Genomic DNA, 18,175 nt, shown 5'->3' with positions numbered 1-18,175 from the left:
GAGATCCGCTGGCGCCATCTTTCAGGGGCCTGGACAGTGCTCTGGCCACGCAGAGTGGTGAAGAGCCTGGGGCACCCACTGCTCCGAGGGGTCTGTACCCCACCCCACCCCATGCACATGTGCAGTCAAAGCCGCCCAGTTGTGTTCAACTCTGCGTGACCCCACGGACTGTCGCCCACCAGGCTCCTCTGTCCATCAGATTCTCCAGGCAAGAACAGGAGTGGGTTGCCATGCCCTCCTCCAGGGGATCTTCCCAACCTAGGGATCCAACATGGGTCTCCAGCACTGCAGGCAGATTCTTTACTGTCTGAGCCTGACTTAATGATAGCGTGTCCTGTTGAAAATATCCTTTCCAGCTATGACAACATCAAGTAGTCAGAGACTTATAAATATCCGGCAAAGGATAAGAGGAGATACATAACACACTAAAAGTGCTGTGTTTAAACCTGGGCTTTGCACCTATCAAGGACAAACAGATTAAATTCAGTCTCTCAATTATCTGAGTAAGTCTTCTGAGTTCCTGAACACATCCCATTTGATAACCTTCAATAAAGGTTTTTTCCTTTTTTTGGTGGCAGGTGGGGGATTTTTAAAAAACCTTGCTCCCCAATCCGACTCAAAACAATCTGGCCATGTCTATAACAAAGGCAAAAATTTGGTAAAACCTGTAACAGCTTCACCTAAGAAAATGATTCTGAAACTGACTGAAGCTTCTGGCATTTTTTATTTGTGTTTGTTTTTAGTTGAACTGACCCTAGTCATATGTTTAAGTTGCAAAAACTTGTAGTCAATTTCCTTCATAATCTGCACTAACTTGTTTTTATGGTCACTGTAGAAGTACTGGCTTTTTTTAAAGGTTACTGTTTTAGGGACAGAAGAGACAAAAGCAGCTCCTTTCACTTCTACAGTAAGAATAAAGAGTGTCCTGCATATTGAGATCGGTATCGATCTCTACTACCTGTGATGGGGGCGGTACTATTCTCTTTACAGTCAAGTTCAAGTTTAGCAGGGGAAGCCTCAGAGTAATGTCTGTCAAAATTCTTGATTTCACATAATTTACTGTGGTGTTGGAGAAGACTTGAGAGTCTCCTGGACCACAAGGAGATCCAATCAGTCAATCCTAAAGGAAATCAGTCCTCAATAGTCATTGGAAGGACTGATGCTGAAGCTGAAACTCCAATACTTTGGCCACCTCATGTGAAGAACTGACTCATTGGAAAAGACCCTGATGCTGGAAAAGATTGAAGGCAGGAGGAGACGGGGACGACAGAGGATTAGATGGTTGGATGGCATCACTGACTCAATGGACATGAGTCTGAGTAAACTCTGGGAGTTGGTGATGGACAGGGAAGTCTGGCATGGTGCAGTTCAAGGGGTCACAAAGAGTCGGAAACGACTGAGCAACCGAACTGAACTTGTATATATTTTCTCAAGCAAAGTTTTCAAGCTTATGCTTCAAATAGCTTATTTTTAAAACCATCAAATCATGTTCCCAGTTGAAAATAAAGTATCTTTTTAAAAGAACATCAAAATCACAGAGTGCAGGTTTCCTCCAGTTTACCAAGTACTCACATATATAAGAGAGGGAACTTTAGAGGACATGAGCTTCACAAAATGATACAAAAACTTTGCAAACACATCAACTTACTGCAAAGTACAAATGCAATGAACTATGGAGAAAGAAGCACATTTTAGGACTGATTTTTTCAGATCACACACCCTTAGTCTCTACTAGACAGTTAATAAAACACACAAATCTTCCTCTGCATTTGGGGGCAGGGGGCAACCCTCTTTTTAATGTAGAACTACAGTTAGACTCACTGCTCCAAGGAGTCATCTGAATGTGCTTTAAACTATGAAGGGAATCCACTGTCCTAGTTAGACACATACTCACTCACCTATAATCCACCAGAAAAAGCCGAGGATGTTCACCTTACACCACATCCATACTTTCAGACGGTTTGTTGATTATAACACCTGTGAATTCTTTAATCACAGACATTTTCCACGAGTCAGCCTATCAAAAGGACATTTCTCATTTGTAATTTATTATAGGTTAAATCTCAAAATTAATAGAACTTCCCCAAACTGGTTTGCCCTACTGAAACTGCATTGTTTCATGGGTAGAAGGTGTGAAGAACCAGGACAAGACGAAGAGCCAGCCCCCACACCAGCCACTTCCGAGTGAGAAGAGCCGCAGATTCGCACTGGGCACACGTCTGACTTTGGGAATTTTCTGAGCGTCAGGTGAGAGACGGACGAGCGGAGAAGGGCTGGCGAGGATGGAGTGCAGGGCCTCCTCCAGCCGGTCATGGTGATGCCAACCTCTGCTGGGGACAGACCCTGTAGTCAGGGAGTCAGGACAAATCCTGAACACACGCAAGGGGAGCTGGGGACAGACCCAAACAAGGCAGAGCTGAGGACAGAACATGCTGAAGGAAGAACTAATAAGACTTGGCAATCACTTAATATGGAACATTCTCAGAGACAACGCTGTAAATTGAGACACTGAACGTGGCTGGGGTGGCTGGGAGGGTAGGGAGGGCCACGGGGACACCCTGCGGGCAGTGAGAAAGCCTGGGGCGCGGGGCTGGGGGGTGCGGTGGGCTCAGCCAGGAGGCAACCAGCTACCCTCGAAAAAGGTCAGAACTGCTCCAGCCAGAACATACCTGAAAAACCCCACAGCAAAGCGAACCAGATCAGAGAACCCAGCCAAAGAGCCACCTCCTCAAAGAGGATCTAACAAGCGAAGGCCAAGATGATTCAAGAAAAAACGATGCGATCCTGGTCCAGAAGCTTGGAGAACACTGCGTGTTACAGCCCTTCCTTAAAGTGGCCAAAAGTGCTCTGAAAAACACACCTGGTTGGGCATCCCATTCTCACCCTGGAAACCACCGAGCGAGAAACGCAAAGGGGCCCGTAAATATCAGAAAACAAGCTCGGGGAACCTGACCTAGGAGAAGCCAGGTCTGTGTTCAATGGACTGGAGAGCTTTGAAAACTCCTGCAGTTTATAAACTTTAACAAGTTCTGAAACATCTTTGTAGTTAATTTAAATGTTACAAACCAGCATTTTCCAGGTTTAAAAAGTACTTTCAAGTATGTCACCTCCAAGAAAATGTGAACGACACTGGCTGAGATCCTGCTGTTGTTCCTCGGTAGTGAGGACGGATTAACGCTGGTCCATGCGCTTAAAAAACATTTTGTTTAGACACTTCCTATAATAGCACTTCGGGTTTATATTTAGACAAGGAATAAAGTGAGGCAGAAACCATTTCTAGACAAGTACACGTCTAACTCTGGACTCAGGAGGATCCTGCTCTCCGTGTTCCCCACCCCACTCCTGAGAACTCTGGTGTTTCAAGATGCTCAACGCTCTGCCTGAGAGCGAAGAGGCAAACACGGCGTTTACTCCACACCTGGCCTCCCCTCCGCGGCAAGGCATGTCATTTCTCACATCTGATTCTAAAATCGGTATGTCTCTACAAAGCAACACATATTCTTTACCACGGTAGTAGGGTTTTCTTCCCTCAGATGCTATTATTAAACCAAGGGTACAAAGGTCCGTATAGTCAAGGCTATGGTCTTCTCAGTGGTATTGTGAGAGCGGGACTGTGGAGAAGGCAGACGCCAAAGAATTGATGCCCCTGAACTGTGGTGCTGGAGAAGACTCCTGAAAGTCCCTTGGACTGCAAGGAGATCAAACCACTCAATCTTAAGGGAGATGAGCCCTGAATATTCACTGGAAGGACTGATGCTGAAGCTCCAATATTTTGGTCATCCGATGCAAACAGCTGACTCATTGGAAAAGTCCCTGATGCTGGGAAAGATTGAGGGCAGAAGGAAAAGAGGGCGTCAGAGGATGAGATGGCTGGACAACATCACCAATGCAATGAACATGAACTTGGGCAAACTCTGGGAGATGGTGAGGGACAGGGAGGCCTGGCATGCTACAGTCTGTGGGGTCGCAAAGAGTCAGACACAACTGGGCAACTGAATACCACCACCACCACCTCATATATGCACACAGACCCTGTAAGATATGTATTTCCTATAAAATAGAAGTCTCCCTATTAGAGTAGCAACGTTCATTAGCATATTAAAAGTTCCTCAGTATCCAACCTAGCATTTCCTAAATGCATTTACTCACACATCTTCCCTTCTATAGACTTCCCAGGTGGCACTAGTGGTAAAGAACCTGCCTGCCAATGCAGGAGACACAGGTTCGATCCCTGGGTCGGGAAGACCCCCTGGAGGAGGGTATGGCAACCCACTCCAGTATTCTTGCCTGGAGAATCCCATGGACAGAGGAGCCTGGTGGGCTACCGTCCATGGGTCGCAAAACAGTTGGACATGACTGAAGTGCACAAACACTTCACTTCCATTTCAATATCTTACATGTCAGAGAACACAGATGGGCAAACACTGCTCTAAAACAAATGACTGAAAATGCAGGGAGTGGTAAAGCTGAGTTGCTTTATTATAAAAACAGGAACTGAACAGTGCATCAGAGTATCAAGTGATACGTGCATGATAGGCTTCACCATAAATGCCCGGCTAAATCGCCGATGTCCACAAACACAACACAACCCCCTGCCCCAGACAGAGGCAGAGACACACGGGACACTTGCCAAGGGGCCACTGAGGAGCGCCTCCCGTGACACGGCCCCCAGGCCACGCCATCGCCAGCACTCTGCGTCCCCTGCGGGCAGGCAGTCCTCACCCTCCGGTTTCGGGAGCCTCTATCTGATGCAAGCAAAGTGAGTCGCTCAGTCGTGTCTGACTCTTTGCGACCCCATGGACTGTAGCCCGCCAGGCTCCTCTGCCCATGGGGTTCTCCAGGCAAGAATACTGGAGTGGGTACCCGTTCCTTTATCCTGAGGATCTTCCCGACCCAGGGATCAAGTCTGGGTCTCCGGCATTGCAGACAAGATTCTTTACCCTCTGAACCATGACTGACTAGCAAACCACTCCTGAATCAAGTGGGCAAGGCTACCTTTATCTTGGGAAGTGAAAGAAAGACTTCTGTCCATAATAAGGTGTCTACTTGCAAGAAGCAGAAAGCTGGGGCAGGGGGTGGGGGGCAGTTTCAAAGCTGCCAGAGTGGGTTCAGCCCCAGTCTCTGGCACATTCTATGTGCTGAGGAAGAGCGGTTATTACCACATTGCAAGATGATCCGCTAAGACTGGAGTGGAGTGGTCAGAAGAAACCAATCTCTGGCTTTTTTTCTTCCCCACCCTCCCCCATACCGAAGCCCCCTAGTTCCCAAAGTGGGGGAAGCGCCTCCGGCCCTTATGTCTGGGACATCACTTGGGGCTGAACTCTGCGTTCCCCGGTTTCTCAGCCTCATCCCCACTTCAAACCTTTCCCTCCAGTCCAACCAGAGCAGGCCTCCCTGCCTCCTGCAGGAGGGCCTCCAGGCTCTCTGGCCTCTCCGCCACATCCTGACTTTCAAATGCTTCCTCGGCACGCTTAACTATGTTAGCTACTCGGGGCCATGTTTCTGTGAGCCTGTTCTCTCAGATGGCCAAGAGCATTCCTAGCTTGTGTCATTCAGGATACATTTCTCAATCACTAATAACGTTTTAATATTCCAAGCCATGACATGAGGTGTGTCAAGAAAATTTGTAGCAAATGCACATTCTTAGGCATGATGACAATAGGTTTCAACACCCATCTACTATGGCTAGGAGTTGCGAAGTCCACAAAAAAAAGACAGGAAGGTCGCAGCATCGCTAAGAAAAAGAAACTTCCACACTGAAGACAATTCATTAGTACATAATCCAGTTACAACTCAACAAAATTATAAAACATAAATGGATTTCACGAAATTAAAACAGTTTCACGCAGGGCATGGAGTATGAGGGGATCCGGAGAAGCTGAAGGACTAAGATGGGAGGATGGGAAGCGGAGCCCTGCAGGGAGAACCAACAGTCAGATATCTCACCCTTAACCCGTCACCCGCGTCAGCACACCTGCGGAGGGACCTGCTGCAAGCAGAGCAGACACCCAGGTGACCCAGCACTGAGCTGAGGGAGCACAAACATCCTGCTCAGAGCAGGCTCGCTGCTTCTATTGTCTTCTGTCTTCACAAGCTAAACCACTGCATTATAAATACATGTGAACTGTAGAAAACTGGAGGAAAAAAACACAAGCCAAAAGAATAAACTAAAAATAACCCATAATTCCACTACTCAGAGATAATCACTATAAACATTTCAGCTTATTATCTTTATTTAAAAAAAAAAGTACACGCACATTAAAAAAAGAAAATTTTAGACATTACATATATTGTTCTATATATAGCATGCTGTGGTCTCACCGAATAGAGAATTACAGAAATGCAAAGATTTGTCTAAAAATGCTGAGATCATAACCCTTAACAGCAAAATGTGAAAACAAACGTTCAACAGGAAGGCATTAAATAGTGTACCAGTGGCAGAGTATTAACCCATCATTTTTTATATTTTCTTAAGACTGAATCCCTAAAAGTAGATTGGCTATTTATATTTCAAAGTGCATACACACACACACAACCTGGTTCTTGCAAAAAATTATTCTTTTTCAGGCAATGACTGAATGGACTCATTTCTTCATATCCTCACCAGAAGTGGCTTATTTTTCAATCTATGCCAAAATTTAAAACAAACAGTATCTCATTGATTTGCTTTCCCAGGAGTACTACTAGTAAAGCTGAATTTTTGTTTCTTGACCCCTCTTTAAAAAAATGACCAGTTTGCTCATTTCCCCCCATAGTGGGGAAGGAGGTGGCATGAGTATTTTCATCTTAGTTCTATAAGCCCTCTTTTTGCAGTAAGGAAAGCAAATTTACCTGAAAGGTACACTATTTCTTTCCGTTTGTCATTTGGTTTTTAATTTTATTTGTGGCATTTTAACATATAGAAGTTTAATTATTCTCAAGTAATCAATGGAGACTTTTCCTTCACGGTTCCTGCTTTTGGGGTTATATGCTGAGAGGACTTCTCCATCCTGAGATCAACTGCATTATCTTTTGGTACTTAAAAATCTGGGTTGTGGGGGGACACTTTAAAAGCACACAAGTTCTCCATCCTAAAATCACAACCGTTTTTATTACTCTAAATATTTTCGGCAGTATACACACACATGCACACATTTCATACAATCTCTTTTTCAAAGTATTGTCTGCCATAGGCCTTTTTTAAAAAATCACAGCTTACTAGATTTGAACAGTCTTCAATGGTTTTATAAGGCCAGTGAGTCACATCTCACTCCACGACAGTCCCAAAGTCCAGAGCTGTTCACCTCTGTCCCACAAGTGTCCAATCACTCTCCTTTAACGTCCCCCCATTATTAAAAGACTAAGAAGAATAAGCTCATTCTTGGGAGGCAACCCAGTTCTGCATAATGAATTCTGTCCTAATTATCAATAGGAAGATATCAATCTTGAAGAGCATTTCTACCTTGCTTCCTTCTTCTCTTCCACCTTCATATAAATCAGAACACCTGGGTAAAAGCTGGAGCCCTGGAGTCACCGTCTCATTTTAACTCAGGCCTGGCCACCGAAGAATTGATGGTTTTGAACTGTGGTGTTGAGAGTCCCTTGGACTGCAAGGAGATCCAACCAGTCCATCCTAAAGGAAATTAGTCCTGAATATTTAGTGTTAGGACTGATGAAGTTGAAACTCTAGTACTCTGGCCAGCTGACACAAATAACTGACTCATTTGAAAAGACCCTGATGCTGGGAAAGATTGAGGGCAGGAGGAGAAGGGGACGACAGAGGATGAGATGGATGGATGGCATCACCGACTCAATGGACGTGAGTATGAGTAAACTCTGGGAGTTGGTGATGGACAGGGAGGCCTGGTGTGCTGCAGTCCACGGGGTCACAAAGAGTCAGACATGACTGAGCAACTGAACTGAACTGAACTGGCCGCCGAGTAGGCCTGACCTTAACCACCCAAAGCTTCGGCTTCTTCCCCAAGAGGCTGTCAGAGGATTAAACAACAGCAGCTCTAACCCAAGGGGCTTGGTCAAGATGTGAAAGTATTAGTCGTTACAGTCATTTCCAACTCTGCAACCCGGTGGACTGTAGCCCGCCAGGCTCCTCCGTCCATGCGATTCTCCAGGCAAGAATACTGGAGAGGGCTGCCGTTCCTTTCTCCAGGGAATCTTCCCAACCCAGGGATTGAACCCGAGTCTCCTGCATGGCAGGTGGATTCTTTACCACCTGAGCCCCCAGGGAAGCCCCCAGATGCGAAGCGGGGAGGATGTTTAGGAGCAACGTGTGAGTTACTGGAGTTAACTCGTGCGCCTGCACGAGGGCCACGTGCCTGTCACAAGGTCCCACGCCTACAAGAGGTCTGTCCAACGAGAGAAAGAAACCCCAAGTCCAGGCCAAGGTGAGGTGCTCGGACAGTGACCGGGCGGGGCCTCAGGGAGCCCAGGAAAGGCTCCCCCCGCCCAGATGGCGTGTCAGGATCTGAGTGGGGCCTTTCCACAGGAGCAGGAGCCTGCTGGGTGACGCGAAGGGGACACGGTTCTGGAGGCCGAAGGAGAGCCAGAGGGCAGCGGGGCCACTTCTGGGAAGGGGGCCGCCACAACGGGGGGCGCAGCAAAGACTCCGCTCACCTGATCCAAGGGTCGCAAGGACCAAGCCTGGGCGTCACAACCCTGCTTTCAAACACGAAGAAGGTTACGCTTTATGGGGCAGTCCAAATGTTGTGAACATTAAAAGCTATGGTATTCCCATGGAATCCACACACTCTGAACGCCTGAAGAAAACTGAAATCAACTGAAAACCATCTCACTTTATAAACAAGGAAGTAAGAAGTTTTCTACCTCTAGATCCAACAACATCCTACATCTTCTGTCTCAAGCAACACGTTCCATACTCAAGCGGAAAGAAATAAGGCACACATATGTTTTTTCTAGAAGCTGTATTCTTGTGCATAAAAAATTTTAAAGCCACCAAACATCACAATAATCCTGTTTATAGTGTGCATTATTAATCGGACAGATTACAAAGCTTAAAATCCTTAAGGTTTTATTTAAGTTTATTCCTCATTTCACATTCGTGTCTCAGTTTTGAGAGACAAATGAAGGAAAACAATTTGTTGAGAAACGACCCAATAGCACCCCACCAAAACAAGCACACACACAAAACAAGATAAACTTCAAACTGGTTCTTAAAACATTACATTCTTTTCTCCAGGTGTAACTAAAAGCTCGAAATTCATTCTGAGTCTGGACTCAACTGCCAAGGCCCATGGCCTTGGAACCTATGCAGGGCTGAAACAGCAAAAAATAAAACACAAACACACTCCTTCAATTTTTGGCACCCTAAATTTGAAGGAGGGCAAGTAACTATTCTTCAATCTAAAGCCTGTTCGTTTGAACTTTCCTTGCAGAAAGAAAGGCATCCTATGCCTGCTGGGCAAACTGGGAGTGAACTTCTGATCAAAAGGCACTCAGGGACCCAAGAAAGGTCTCTCCCGTGAGAAAGGTCACTGGGCCTCCAGGACCGAGTCAGAGCTCTCTTAACAGGGAAGAGTCTCAACCAACCAAAGGATTTCACCTCAAAGCTAAGGCGGCAACATTTAACCTGAGGCAAAGACCTCAATCTTGTTTTTAAAAAACACACACACACACACAAAAATTTTAAACATCTGTACTTAAAACTAGTTCTGAAGGAAAAGAAGGAAATTAAAGTTTCACAAGTTGCTTTCTTGGCACTTTCCTGAACTTTCAGAGCCGAAGAAAGCCTGAGCATTTTTCCGTCCAGTTCTGTGTTAGTTCCCGGGGATGTGGTAGGAACAGTTTATTAAAAAAGCTCGCACTCTTACCCAATTTAAGTGCGGTGACTGCTTCTGTAGCCAAAATCCGAGGTGGTCAGACACTGGGTGTAAATCAGAATTATTCCAGATTTCTTCATTCAGAAAGCAAATGAAGTACCCATGACCAAGTTCTATGCTCCTCTGGGGATGCAAAAAATAAAGACTATGTCCTGCCTTCAAGGAATTCAGTCTGTAAAGTATGGGAAGTAATGCTGCATTGACAACCCAGACTAAGCTAATTATCTCTAGAGGATAATAATCAGTAAGAGACAAAGGGGAGTCAACATGTCTGTAATATATGTATATTAGAGCTATGAGTCGACAGAGCTGTAACATCCAAGGAAACTGCAGGATATTACCCGGTATCAGCAGGCTGTTAGTTACCCATGTGGTGGGTGCACAGCAGGAAAGGGGGGCCTGCCTCCGAGGACCTGCATCAGTGGCCCTAAGAGCTGCTGTTATAGTGGCTGACTCTTTGCAACCACATGGACTGCAGCACACCAGGCTTCCCTGTCCTTCACTATCTCCCAGAGTTTGCTCAAATTCATGTCCACTGAGTCGGGATGAGAGGATAGTACGAACTGGTGAAAAACCCTAATACTAGAGCTAAAGGTTGTTTTCCCCCCTTTTGTTAAAATAAGTTTAAAAAAAAAATAAGTTTTTAAAAGATGATTCCAATGACAAAAAAAGCTAAATATTTTTAGAGAGTATTTCACCCAACCCTCTAGAGCTTAATGACCACTCTCTCTAGAAACCTCCAAAAATGGGCATAATAGAGTTAAAGCAAGCCAGTCTCCTGCATGCTGTATGCATGCCTCAGAATTTGAAATGTGTTGCAACTATTTCAACTTACCAGGGAAAGCAACAGAACTTTTAAGTAAATTTTCCCCCAATATCCAAGGACACTTTTAGATCAAGAGAACGTTAGGTGTAAATTTTTTAGATTAAAAAAAATTTTTTTTTTTTTTTTTTTTGCTTCTTAAACAATGCTCCCTATTTTTTCTACACAATCCATAAACGCTGCAGGATTTCAGAAAACCAGGTAAGACAGGGTGGCCACAAAATGAATCGTTAAACTTACAACTGGCCATGCTTTTGCACACTGCTAAAGCTATGCTGAGGTCTAAAAGCTGGGGGTTTCAAGTAAAAGTGAATTTCATTCCCTTCTGTCACTCGAATGAGTGCATTTCCAAAACTGCGTGACCCCTGACTCCACTAACTTGGACTGTTTTAATGCCACTTCGCGAAGAGCAATCACACAGAGCAAATAAATACTAAACTGCAATTCCTCATTTGCACCCTCACCACCAACTCCAGCTGCGAACTGCGAGCAACGACAGTGATCCAATCCCAAAAGAGGATCCTATTTTTGGCAGAGAGCTCGCTAAAGGGAGAAAACCCTCAACTTTGGAGGATTAGGCTCAAGGAACGTTCACCATGCGTTTCTCCCCGGAACCACCAGCACTCGGCCTACAGCACACGGGGGGCCGGGAAGGGCGCGTGGGGCTACCCCTGCACGCGGCCGGCCGGCGCCCGGGTTACCTGCGGGGTCAGCGCGCGCTCCCGCCGGGTGCAGGGTCGGGGGCGCGCCGAAGCGGCGGCGCAGGCCCGGCCCGACTCGCGGGCGCTCTGAGAGCGCCGCGGAGCGGGGCGGGGGGGGGCGCTCCGTCCGGTTCGGCCGCCGCACTCGCATCCCTGCGCGCCGCCCCGGGCCCGCTCCCCGTGGAGAACCGAGCAAAGGGTCGACTGTTACCCAATAATAGCGCCCTGCACGGTCGCAACAATGCGGGCGGGGAAACCCGGGAGCCGCGGGGCAGGGAACCGGAAAGCAGAGAGAGCCCGGCTCCGCGGCTCCTCCGGCGCGCGAGCCCAGTACTTTACTTGAGAGCACGAGTCGGGGGCAAGTGACGCTCGGGGGAGCGGTGGGTCCCCATGGGGGCCGAGGGAAAGAGGGCGCGGGTCCGGGCGCCCAGTGGTTGGGGGGGTCGCCGACTGAGGAGAGGTGAGGCGCGCGCGCCCGACCGCCCCGGGGGCCGCTCACCGAGCCCGGCTCCGCGGCCCGAGCCGGGTCGCGCTGGGAAAGGGGCGGGCGCCACCAGGCCGTCGCCTCGGGCGCGATGAATCGGGCTTTTTTTTTTTTTTTCCCCAGTGCGTAGTCCGGGCCTGGGCCGCCCCGAGCCCGCGTCCGGGGCCGCGGCCCGGCCAGGCCCGAGCCGGCCGGGGTGACTCAGGGCCGGGCTCCGCGCGCGCGCGCGCGCTCGCTCCCCTCCCGCCCCCGGCGCCCTCTGCCCACGAGTGCCCCGGCCCCCGCCGCCATTCCTCCCGGTCGCGGCTCGGCGCCTCAGGCCTCTCGCCCGGCGCCTGAGCTCGGCCGCCGCGGCCCCAGTCACTGCGACACCGCGGCTCCGGGTCGGGCCTGCGCCGCCGCCGCCGCCTCCCCTCAGCCCCGGCGCCGCCGACAACTCACCCGCATTTCCCGGCTGCCTAAATGGCTCCGGCGACGTCTCCACCTGGTCGCTGGGCCCGGCCCCGGTTAAATCCCCGTCCCGCCAAGGTCTCGCCGCGTCCCTCAGCCGCCGGGGCTGCCCCGCCTGGAGCTGCGTGCGACACGGCTCCCGCCTCCTCCTCCTCCTCCTCCGGGCCCGCCCGCCGGCCCTCCTCCCGCCGCTGCCGCCGCCGCCGCCGCCTGCACCACGCAACCTCCGCCCTCTCGCCTTCCCTCCGCCGCTCCCCGCCCTCCCGGCCTCACCGGCTCCGGCTCCCGCGGTGGAGAAGCTGGTGGGGGAGGGCCGGAACGCTCCGCCATCGGCGTCCGGGGCGGGGGAGCCGGGAAACCGTCGCCGCCATCTCCCCACCAGCCCCGCGGAGCGGGAGGGGCCCGGAAAGCTCCCGCCCGCCGTGCTCTGGCCCCGGGTTCTCCCCACCCCGCCCGCCGCCCCGCGCCGCCGAGGCCCCGCTCGCGGGGCTGCTCTCTACCTGAAAAGCCCGCGGGCCCCTGGCCGTGGACGCCGCGCCCTCCCCGGACGGGCGCACCGGATCCTCGTCCAGGTTTTACAGCCTCCCTGGCCTTGGGGGCCGCCTCTGAGGACCCGGCTTCCCGCCACTTTGGGCCGAACGAGGGTGGGGGTGGTGGTCACCTTCCTAGGTCGGGGCCCCAGCCTGAGGAGAAACCGGTCCGAAACACCCCGGAGCAGAGGGTCTCACACGCCCGCCCTCCCCCGCTTCTGCGCGCACACACACACACACACCCTCAACCGACGCGGATCACAACTACACCCGCTGGATCTACCTCCCCGGCCGGGAGGATAACCAAAAGCCATAACCCGACCGGCTGATAAAAGTCAGAGATGGGCGAGTGACCCTGAAGGGCTGGCGCAGCAGACTCCAGAGAAACGTGTCGTCCATTCTCGTCCATTCTCTTGAACCCCAGGACACCTGCGGCCTCGTGGATCGGCACCTCAAAGTCCCGGCTCCTCGGCGCCTCTCTGTCTCTCTCAAATCGGTTCGGAGATCAAATCAAATTAGTTTCCCTCATTAAACTCTTTAACCCACTCTTTTTTGAACAAACGTCGACAAAGACTTACTTTACCATTAATCTCTGTAAAGATAAATGAAGAATGGAATTGAAGATCTTACATATATGAATGGGATGAGGTATGACTATTGAATAGGACTGTTTTCACCAGTGCTGCGGAGTCATTCGTCGCATTCATCTGAAATTAACTCACAAGTGGGTACCTGAAATACAAATTTTGGCAGCGTAGATGGCCACCTGGCTTCCTATGCGGGGCGGGGGGGGGGGGGGGGGGGGACACAGGTGAGCAAGCTTGGACTTGGAGGGGCTTCTGCTCTAATACCATGGTCCATGAACAATTCAGCATGGAAGGATTTCAGGTTATCTGGGACAAAGACTTGATGAGTGTAACTTCCTGTTTTGCTCCAAAACTAAAACATTAAGTATCACCTTGGGGTGGAAATGCTAGGCCCAGAGCCTAGGGCTACTCCCACAGCCCTCACTATTTCCTGAGGAATATGGGTGTCTCTTAGAAGAAATATCTAAGAGATATTTGTATATGTGGTTCCTCCTATTGAAATGTGGCCTTTTGTCAACAACTCTTTATCTTTGAAAGTACGGCATTTGTCTGTACCTGTCACCAGAGTATGTGATCTCAGTTTGCTTAAGGACAGAGTATGTGATCTGAGCCTATTTAAGGATTTTTAAATTTGTGCTTTATATCCTCAGTGGACATGAGTTGGAGCAGACTCCGGGAGATGGTGAAGGACAGAGAAGCCTGGCATGCTGTAGTCCATGCTGCTGCAAAGAGTTGGACAGGACTGAGCAACTGAACAGCAACAAATGTCCTATACTTCTAAATACTCGAAGCTTAGATGTACTTAACTTTCTCATGGGCACATGGGAGGACTGAAGGTAAAAATGGAAGGCTTGTACATATATATGTACACATATATGGGAGACTGCACATATATGGTTTCTCTGAGACCCTCACTTCCGTGTGCTTTCCCCAGAGGACAGGCTAGCTCATCTCCCGTTTCCCTAACCTGTCCTCTCCCATCTCATCATTCAATATGGTCATCCTGTCTGTGACTCACCACAGCTAACACTTGAGTTGAATGGGTCAACTTTCCCTTTGCTGTTTGTTTCTTCCAACTTCTGTTTTTCCTTAATGGAAGGATTTAGTTCATCTCTACCTTCCTCTCCACTTCTCATTGCCTCAGTTCCCGGTTCTTAACTTCTTCCAGCCTTTACTCTCCGCTCATCTGCACTATTATTCTTAGCTCTAAGGCTGCACCATTGACTTTTATGTCCACTTCATAACCAGGTTGCGTCTGTACCACTTCTGCTCTGCACAGGTTACCTTGCCTCCTACCTAACCATTTATTCTCTTTCCACTCCAAAACTTCTCCATCTTCTCCCCGATCTCAGCAAAACTGATGTTGTCCCCCTGTCAGATGACCCAGCATTTGGAGGGGTAATTAACTTATAGACGTTAGAATCAAAATTCAAAATAGTCTTGACTAGAATATTAGGTCAAAACCTAGGATAAAATATAACTTTGCAAACCTAAAACAATATGATGAAGTTCAAAAAGCCCACGTTTTAAATTTAAGCAGACCTCAGTTTATATTCAAATTCAAACTACCATCTTTTGTCTTGGTTAAGCCAACTTAAAGGGGATTAAAATACTTAGCTCATTAGGTTGTTGTGAAGAGTAATTCCTTCATAGTCACAGCATACTTCCTGAAACAGTGTTAGTCCCTAATTCCTTCATAATCCCAGCATACTTCCTGAAACAGTGTTAGTCCCTTTTTTTTCTTGTCTTCTGTACAGTTGAGATTTACTGACCGCCCTATTTGGTGGTTGATAACGCTGACATTTTCTAAGTCATCAGTTCAGTTCAGCTCAGTTGTGTCCGACTCTGCAACCCCATGGTTTCAAAGTCGTATAGGCCTGAAAACAGTATATTGACCTGTGAACCTTGCATCCCAGAGCTAGTCACCATCCTAAAGAAATCTTTTGTCTATTTTGGCTCAGTCTGGGGACATACATTATCATCATCACACTCACTTTCCAAAGAAAAACTTAAGACTCCAACAGTAGCAGTTTGACCCGAATCACAGCTTAATTGGTGGCATAACCTGACACAGTGACTCCCAAGTGCGAGTCAATCCATTCCTTTACTACGATGTTTCCCCACACGTGTATCGTTCCTTTAACCTTCTGAATGGTTTTCCTGGTTCTCATCTCTGCTGTCCTTCCAGCCTGCACAGTGACTGAGCCCCACTGATTCATTCCAAACTGAAGCCTTCATCATTGAATCTTTATCCTTTCAAACTTTTCAGTGCCTCCCCACTGTTTATAGGGTTCAGTCAAAACTCTGACCTCGTGCCTAAAGTTGACCATAATCTTGTCCTAACTTACTTTTCCAAATTTTTTCCAGCCATTTCCCAGAAGGAACCCTCAACTTCATCCCGTCCTATTAAACCTACTGTTGGCCCACAAATACCTGCCTTGAATCACCATTTGTGAACACTTCCTTCCCTTTGTTCCTGAAACAAACAGAAATGGTCCCTCCTCTTTTCCTTCATCTGCAAATCACCCTCACTTTTTCATGTCCAGCTCACATCCACTTCTGGAAGCCTACTTTGTGGAAGCCTACTTTGTACCTTCTGCACAGGGTTTTGTGGATTCTTCCAACTGCCAACCTCTTACATGCGCCGTTAAAGGAGGCAGTCCTTGGTCAGGCGTTATTTCCACCAGACGCCTCAGTATTGTGCCTGAAGAACAGGGAACAGTGTTCCAAAATAGCTGTTTACTAGTCAAATCTGAAAGGGTACCATGTCACTTGATGAGCCCTCTGACCTATTGTTTCCAAGATGTGAGTAAGGAACTAGCCATCCAGAGCAAATTAAATTCATTTAACAAGAGAGTTCCCAAACCTGTCTCCGCCTCAGAATCACCTGGGGATTTGAACACTGATTCCAGGGCTCATTCCAGACCTACTGAGTCAAAACTGGGTGGGAAGGGGGAAGGGATGAAATTTGAAACTGTCAGAGTTTATATCATGGCTTTACTACTTATTATCTGAGTAACTCTGAACAAGTTGCTTAACCTCTCTGTGCCTTCCCCTATGAACTGGGGATGATAATAGTATCTCATATGAGGTTGTTATGTTCATAACAACCTAAACATGAACTTTCTTGCTGGTTGCTCAGCGGTAAAGAATCCGCTTGCAATGCAGGAGATAAGGTTCGATCCCTGGGTCGGGGAAGATCCCCTGGAGGAGGAAGTGGCAACCCACTCCAGTGTTCTTGCCTGGGAAATCCCATGGACAGAGGAGCCTGGTGGGTACAGTCCATGGGGTTGCAAGAGTCAGACACGACTTAGGACTAAAGCACCACTGCCAATGATGATGTTGCTGATCTAATTATCCGGGGCCAATCTGGTGACCTGAGTTTGGGAACCACTGATTTAATAATGGACTACTCCTTCCTGTGTTAAAGTTTCAAATGTTATGATCTTAAAACTTCCGGTGTTAGCATTGTTGACGTATTACATAAGTCTTACTTGTTTTGAAATCATGTATTTCAAGGAAGAGGAGCTAAGTAAGCAGATTTTTCAATTAAATTTGCTTATTTAATCCAAATCATGACGTATACTTTATGCATGCTTTAAAAAAACAAACTAGTTTCTCTTAGGAAAATAACTACCCATGTAGTTACCTATGCTAAGTAGAGTAATCCAACCAGCTTAACATTCAAAGGAAGCAATCAGGAAAGATACGAAATAATACACGATTTCTTCTATTTTTTCTTCTAATTAGGATAATGAGTCGTAAGTTCTTTTTGAAGAAGTAGGTTTTTAATCTTCGGCTTTAATTCATTAGAAAAAATTCATAGCTCATGTTAGTCCACCAAATTCCAAACAGTATTTTAATGATACTAAATGTAACTAGCCATAAAAATAGGAAGCAAAAATTTACTTAACCAAAGTCACAAAGTAACTATGTCTGAATGGGGAATACAGAATGGGTAGCCCCACCTTCTCAACTCTTGACTGATAAATGGCCTATACAAACAAATACACAAAGGCCTTATTTTTATTGTCTGGAATTCCACCAAAGAAAGATTCCTAGTATCCTCTCTTAAAGACTCACATAGCTCTGGGATGGTAGAATCCCATGGTGAATCAAAAGTGATTCACACGTCAGCACTAACTAGTTTAATCAGATGGCCTTCTTTCTCACCCGTGTAGGGTAACAGCCAAAGAAAGGAAGGTTTGGGACATATTAAGTTTTGGGGATAGACAGTGCTTTAGGGCAGGCTGAAGGCCTTGGGGTCAGAGGTTCTGGTGAGAAGAGCCATAAGCAAAAGAAGGGACTGAGGAAAGGAGACTGACTGAAGGACATATAAAGTCTAATCTGTTCAAGTCCAGATTTTGCACGTTGAGAAGGCCTAAGCCTCTTGTTTTGAGGACCCTTAAGACAGAAAAAAACTGTTGTGAGACAGTCATGAATCAAATAGGCTTTAGAGTTTTGGGGACCTGAACACCATGGTAACATTCGATCAGGTTGGACCATATGGAATTGCAACTCATTTTCTAATGATTCGACTTTGTGTCTGTGAGAAAATTATTGGGTTCCAGGAAATTGCCCTAAAATCTCTTCTCCCAGGAAACTTTGACCTTATACACACCAACCAAACCCCACACCCACATGGGGATCAGGTGCCTGCTTTTTGTGATTCTTTTATACCATGTATTAATACTTACTGAAGAGTTTGTCTATATTGCATTATAATTATCCTTTCTCTATTTCCCACTCTCTCATAGGTTATAAGCT

The 18,175-nt window shown here is 47.6% G+C and overlaps 2 protein-coding genes across 4 annotated transcripts in view; one reads left to right on the top strand and one right to left on the bottom strand.

Annotated features, from left to right (window-relative positions):
- The window catches only part of CUL1 (cullin 1), an 89,262-nt gene extending 76,349 nt beyond the window's left edge, over window positions 1–12,913 (bottom strand). The window contains exon 1 of one of the 3 annotated variants that reach the window (XM_043871653.1): window positions 12,792–12,913. The gene's annotated coding sequence lies outside the window, so the exon portion shown is untranslated. Of the gene's footprint in view, window positions 1–12,282; window positions 12,419–12,564; window positions 12,679–12,791 lie in introns of those variants that run through there. The other 2 variants (XM_043871651.1, XM_043871652.1) reach the window with 2 other exon arrangements.
- Window positions 11,748–16,273, top strand: LOC122673932 (WAS/WASL-interacting protein family member 3-like). Its single transcript, XM_043871814.1, has 3 exons — window positions 11,748–11,817; window positions 12,112–13,545; window positions 14,059–16,273. The coding sequence occupies exons 1-2, from the start codon at window positions 11,748–11,750 to the stop codon at window positions 13,122–13,124; spliced, it is 1,083 nt and encodes a 360-aa protein (XP_043727749.1). The 3' UTR covers window positions 13,125–13,545; window positions 14,059–16,273.
- Window positions 16,274–18,175: the final 1,902 nt, after the last annotated feature.

The sequence above is a fragment of the Cervus elaphus genome, chromosome 18 (assembly GCF_910594005.1).
Source record: "Cervus elaphus chromosome 18, mCerEla1.1, whole genome shotgun sequence".
Classification (NCBI taxonomy): Eukaryota; Metazoa; Chordata; class Mammalia; order Artiodactyla; family Cervidae; genus Cervus; species Cervus elaphus.
Note: the sequence above shows the minus strand (reverse complement) of the source record. Positions and strands in the feature narration are given on the sequence as shown.

Bases quoted from the DNA above. Each gene is read 5' to 3' on its own strand.
- LOC122673932 (XM_043871814.1), top strand. From the start codon at position 11,748: ATGGGGGCCGAGGGAAAGAGGGCGCGGGTCCGGGCGCCCAGTGGTTGG. The intron at 11,818-12,111 runs GTGAGGCGCGCG...TCTGCCCACGAG, and splicing joins GGGTCGCCGACTGAGGAGAG to TGCCCCGGCCCCCGCCGCCA.